The sequence below is a fragment of the Branchiostoma belcheri genome, unplaced genomic scaffold, assembly GCF_001625305.1.
Source record: "Branchiostoma belcheri isolate BF01 breed outbred unplaced genomic scaffold, Haploidv18h27 scaffold1, whole genome shotgun sequence".
In the NCBI taxonomy this organism is placed as follows: domain Eukaryota; kingdom Metazoa; phylum Chordata; class Leptocardii; order Amphioxiformes; family Branchiostomatidae; genus Branchiostoma; species Branchiostoma belcheri.
In genome coordinates, this window is record NW_017802379.1 from 6,166,016 (window position 1) to 6,172,015 (window position 6,000).

Genomic DNA, 6,000 nt, shown 5'->3' on the forward strand with positions numbered 1-6,000 from the left:
AGAGATTTTATTTCATAGCCAGTTCACATCATGAGATTGAATTTTTTCTTTTGAAGACAAGCACAGTGAATCAACCAAAAATATTGGTTGAAATTATATTTTCTTTCAGTGTAAAGGTTACATATACTGTTTTTCCTGATTTTTTAACAGTACATACTTTAATGTAATTTTCACTGCCACTTCTGTAAACTTGTCTTTAAAGCTAACGAATCGTTCATCTTCCTCCCCCACTCTCCTCACTATCATGAACATATCCCGTAGTTCTCTGAACGCCTCCATTTTTCTCAGGCTGAAATTTTGCTACCGTGAACATAAAATGAATTATTGCATGATAATGCAAAAACCATAAAAAATAGCAGAAGCAAAAACATTGTCTTCTGACCTTGTGTTTACAGCCAGACTCGTAGAACGGGCAGACGACCATGGTGGAAGGGCAGTTGTCATGGAGATGTTGTTCTACCTCCTCCCGTGGGATCTTGGTCGGGTCACAGCGGTTAGGACAGCTGACAGGGAACCTGGGACAGTTGTACGAGTGGTCCTGAAGGGGAGGGAGAGAAAAATGTATCTTAAAATTAGCATAGTAACACTAACAAAGGTCCAACGGCTATAGAATCGTATACTATTTTAAACTGAGTAGTCCATGAACAGTGACAGATGCTTCAGTTCACATCTGCACCACAAAATCAGGAGTGATACTGCTTTGTGTGGAAGGTGTGAAGTGTGGAGGATTCCCTTACAATAGATGGTCCTGAGGATAATGTCAGGTACATCTATCACCCAGTGTAGAGAGATAACGAAGTAGTCATGTCCTGTATCTAATTGGAATGACAAAAGGCAAAATGCACTGCATGTACATGTACTACCCTCAACACCTTATCAGTTCTAGACACAGATACACGTATCTATATTTCTATCAATCCATAACAATACATGTCAAGGCAGAAAGGAGAGCATCTTTTGTTAACATTTGCCCTGCTGCCAAACCAATAGAGCATTGATTGGTAGCCAAATAGCTAAAGCTTAATTGACATCATCTTTTACTGTACACTCAGCGTAAAGTTGAAATACATGTACAAATGTCTGAAGTCAATTAGATTATCCAAGTCCCCAGTGTGTTTGCAAGCTTTCAAGGTTATTACAAGACCTACCGGCAGAGTGTCGTAGAGGAACTGCTTGCTGCAGTGCGGACAGGGAACGGTTCTCTTGGCACACTCGTTGACAGTGTGGTTACTGAGGAAGCGGCGCAGCATGCGGGCTCCACACTTGTTCTCACAGTACACAGACTCCTGGGGGCAGTTTCCCTCGTGATGCTGAAAGGAGAAAGGAAAATGTACCTCAATCTAATAAGCTTACTAAAATACTAGTCTTCCCCTTGTTTACAGTTAAAACTATTCTTCCAACACAAGGGATCGTTCTAACCTAGAGCTTTCGACCAGTCACTCTGGTCTTCTTCAATAGACCTTTGACCCAGTGTTGACATCACACTACAGTGTTGACTTCACACTACAGAGACAAGCCATGTGACAAGACTCATAGGGTCAGGTTACTGAGGAAGACCACAGTCACTGGTCAAAAAGCTCTAGGTGAGAGCAATCCCTTCTTTTGGACCTAAAGTTTACTACCAACACAGAGGAACTTTCATGCTGGTCTTCCCCTTGTTGTAGCAAGAGAGGACAAGGAATGAAGAATGCAGTACTGTAAAGATCTGCCAGGTGGCATCAGTAAGCAGAACTGTTCCAGCTAACAGTTACGTACCTCCATTCTCTCCCAGGACATGCGCATGCCACAGAACTCGCACTTGCACTGTCGGCGAGAGCACTCGTGCTCGAGGTGGTCGTCCAGACGGAGGCGGGTCAGCAGGGCGGAACAGTCGTTAGGACACTGGACAGGCGTGTACTTACACGTTCTCAGGTGGTCCTGTAACAGATAAGGTCATGAGAACACTGTGAGCTGTGGTACTCTTTGTGTTTAAACATACAGGGAAGTATAGCAGACTTTGACTAGCTTGGGTGCCATCCGATTTGCAGCAATTGTCAATTTTTGGAGGGGTTGCCATTACAAATCTGATGGCTTTTTTGGGGTTGCCGTTACAAATCTGATGGCTTTATCGGGGTTGCCATTACAAATCAGATGGCACTCAGGCTACACTTTGACAGGATTTGTGTTTACATGAAAGCTACACTCTACCTTTAAAAGTCAAACATGTTTTTGTTTTTGTTTTACAATAATCTGACTGTGTTTCTATCAGTAGAACCACAGGTTTGACATTCTACAGAGGGCTTAAATCATGGTGCTTAACCTTACAGTAGCACAAAAAGATACACCTGGCAATGACCGTGAGACCAAACAGCTGGGACTCTTTAAACCTTTTAACCTCCTCTCAACAGAACAAGGCACCGGCAATCTCCCTCTAATCCTGTGTTTGGGAGAAAGCCGACCCCCTGTGGTCAGCTCTAAGAGCTCTCTTCTGTTCAGGACACGACATTGATCTAACATTGACCTCTAGTGCGACCTCCAAGCCTGCCATTAGTCTAAAGGCCATCTAAGGTCTCCCACCCCACCATTAGAAAAATCTACTTCCCTGACCCTTTTCCAAGGCCATGGCTCAACACAAGTCATACTGGCAGGGTGCTAATGCTCGCAACTTCCACCAGATAGATTGCATTAGAGGTAAGGGATACACAAAGGGTCCAATTTGGCAATTGAGAATGGAAATCTGGCGCAAATTAATTCCCGAGTGAAACATATGTATACCAAGGTCACAAGATTGGGACTTTAATAATGTTACTTGGTACTTAATTGCACAAAAGACGGCTAGCTTGGCAATATAAATCCCCTTGTTGTACTGTTATTTCATTTCATGTTGACCTTTCATGATAAAGGGCACATTATTTCATACTTTGTTCCTCCCTTTAGGAATTAATTTGTTTTATGTAGTCACCACAGGTAAAGATCAAATTGAATCAACATTTTATAGACTGTTGATTTCAGTTCAAATATACATGTATATGTCAAGATATATCAACAAGAAATTAAAAATTAGAATCATTGGTCTGTGAATTTTCTAACTCGAAAATCAAGGAAAAAAGGCCTTGTTTAAAATAAATCTACATAGGGAACATCTATATCCAACATTATGCCCAGAACCGGAAAATCTATATTGAAACCTGTATTGTACAGCCTACAACTCCATGTAGACCCCATGAGAGAAATTTAATGGACACGGGTCATTATATTTTTTATAACCACCAATAACCCACCATCGTGCCAATTATAACAACTCCGGAAGACCCATATTTTCACCTAACTCGATATAAAACTGCAATTTACAATTCAATAAGCATTAGCACAAGTCCGACCAGGTCACTGGTGTCAATCCACACTTCTTAATATCCATACATGTAATAAATCCCCCTGCTGAAAATCAATTATATTGATCTAACCCTTCTTTTGAAGTGACAACATATTCCCAGATGGAAAGGGGATAGCAGTGCTCTGTTGTTCAATGATTCATCTGTGAAAGAATTGTAATGGCTTCAAGGTTGCAAGGACAGATTTAGGGCAAACCCTTGGCCAGACAGACATGAAAAGAAGTTTTCAACACACAATAATGTGCAATTTGTCATGTAAATAACTAATGGGGAGAAATTCTCAAAATTTTGATACCTTTCTGATGATACATTTCTGATGCATACAAACATTCACTTATCATTGTGACACATCAGTATCACAATGATAAGCTCTCTTGTTTTGATTTTTTGAGGTGTTATGCTGTGGTGTGACTAACAGTTACAAACTTACAATGTACTAAAGCATTACATAGGGTCCTTGTCTCATGTACACGGCATATTAGGGCCCGGTTGTGATCAGATGTGGACGGTTGTGGTGTTTAGGCACACCCAATAACGGGTGTGCTGTCACTGCACATACCTTATGAAAAAAAATACCATAAAGATTGGACTACTTTTCGCCTCAGCCACCACACATGAAACGGAGCATTTATCTGGCTTTTACAACTGTCACATGTGCAGTGACATGAACTATCCAGTGACAAATGCTGCCAACACGGTCTAGCGACATACAATATTGTGTGGTAGATTGTCCATAGCACAACCTTTGCAGAGGTAATCATGCGTTCCAAGTCTTCTTTACGCGCAGGATTCGCGGGAAATGAAGAATCATTATCGCTCTTCCTCACACAGGAAATATTTCGCTGGAACGTGTTTCTTTAATGGCATACCATGTCACTGCATGCACTACAGGTATGTGTGCTGAATAATTTATTGAGAAAAAGGGATACTGTACGGATTCCTACAAAATTCCCTGCATATTGGGTAATCTTCTTAACATAGACTGACCATTATGTGTTCAACATGTTTTGAAGGCAGTTGAAATACAGAGAAAGGTAAAATATGCCAGTAGCGTTACATCTTGTACAAAGCTGACGTAGTCCATCCATATGCTTGTACGCAGTGTGTCTAGATGTACATTTTAAGTATGCATACTGGATTTCTCTTGTGACAGTTCGAGGTACATGTAATACCAGCAAGGTTATCAGTTGTTCCAGTGGTTTAGCACTAGTAGTACTTGGAGCAGGGGAAATTATTAAATCCATCACGTTTGAAAGGGTCAAACTAAAAGACAGCATTTTTACCATGCCAGTGGAAAAGATGGAAACTAAAGGGCTGTGTAGGCAAGTGACCCTATCTTACATGTTTCTTTAGTCATCTCCAAAGTATTCACACTGGGACTTTTTTTCCTCTTCAAATAGCACACGCAAGGAATTTCAGATATAGCAAAGGAGACACCTTACGTGTCTTATTCATTCGAATGACGTCTATGTGACGTGCATCAACAGAAATGGAATGCGTGCCTCTTCAACATTGCATGCCATTGGCTAGACCAGGTATAGCTGCGTTAGCCCCAACATGTCACCGGCATTCCATGTTCCATTTGTCTCTGAGGAGCCCATCCACAACAAGATTAACGACACCATTATGTACTACCTGACATCCCACCCTACGCTGTACACACCTGCCATAGCTGATAAGTCTTGTCTGAATTATGTACGAATCCCCTCGGATTATAACAATAATGGTGACAGGTGTATACATGGTAAACTCTTAAACCTGGATGAGTTGTTTGTCGTGTGGGAAGGATTCTTGGAATTTTCGAGAGCTCAGAAACATGCAAATCATCGTGAAAATGTTGATAGGCTGGAGGATGCCTTTGTCCCGTGTGTTTAGTTCTTTTACATATTTTGCATTCTTGGAAAATAGCAGAGATGCTAAAATGGAAATGCAACTCCATAAATCAGTTTTGGTTAAATTTTCTGTCAGTATTTTCATACCAAGACCCTCAAAGCAGTCATGCTCAACTGAGGTGAAGCACGATGCTTTTTCAAGTAGCTTATACTAGTGCAATGCAGCTTTGATATAGCTCGTGCATAGCCAACCACTCCAGGTCACCCCTACTCTTCTCGATAAGCGCCAAGAAGCAACAAAAAATTTTTTTTTGTGTGTTTACTTACAACTGGTCCACAAATGCCTTTACTTCTTTTATTGGACGGCAAGTGGTTGTGTGAGAGACATCTTTATTCAGTTTCTCTCAGGAGAGATATTTGCTGTTTCATGGCTGACTGAATGAAACCCATAAAAACATCTACTGAGATCTTCCTGTCAGTCTGTCTGCCAGAAGACTGAATATAAATGTGAAACAATTAGGTCAAACCTGCAATTGCTGTGGGCAACCCAAAATGTATTGTTCTTGTCACAAGAATTGAGGTTTCTGGGCCACATACAATTCCGAAGTCAGCCTTCTCAAAAAAATTTAGAGTAGGTGGCTGATAAGAAAAAGTAGCAGGCGAGCCACGAAGTGGCTCGAAGCGAGCCGCGCAGCGGCTCGCAGGGGGGAGGGTACGGGAGGGGGGTGGCCCCCCCTCCGGTTGGGGGGGTCCGGGGGGCCTCCCCCGGGAGGAAATCGTAAAAATTGACCCCTAAA

At 41.8% G+C, this 6,000-nt stretch overlaps 1 protein-coding gene across 1 annotated transcript in view; it reads right to left on the reverse strand.

The window, feature by feature from the left end:
* LOC109467762 (TNF receptor-associated factor 4-like) overlaps nucleotides 1-6,000 on the reverse strand; it is a 32,400-nt gene that overhangs the window by 2,121 nt on the left and 24,279 nt on the right. The window contains exons 4-6 of the mRNA XM_019765817.1: nucleotides 1,756-1,917; nucleotides 1,149-1,310; nucleotides 383-538 (exon numbers count right to left, since the gene is read on the reverse strand). Of these exons, the coding sequence (XP_019621376.1) occupies nucleotides 383-538; nucleotides 1,149-1,310; nucleotides 1,756-1,917 (480 nt within the window). The remainder of the gene's footprint in view (nucleotides 1-382; nucleotides 539-1,148; nucleotides 1,311-1,755; nucleotides 1,918-6,000) is intronic.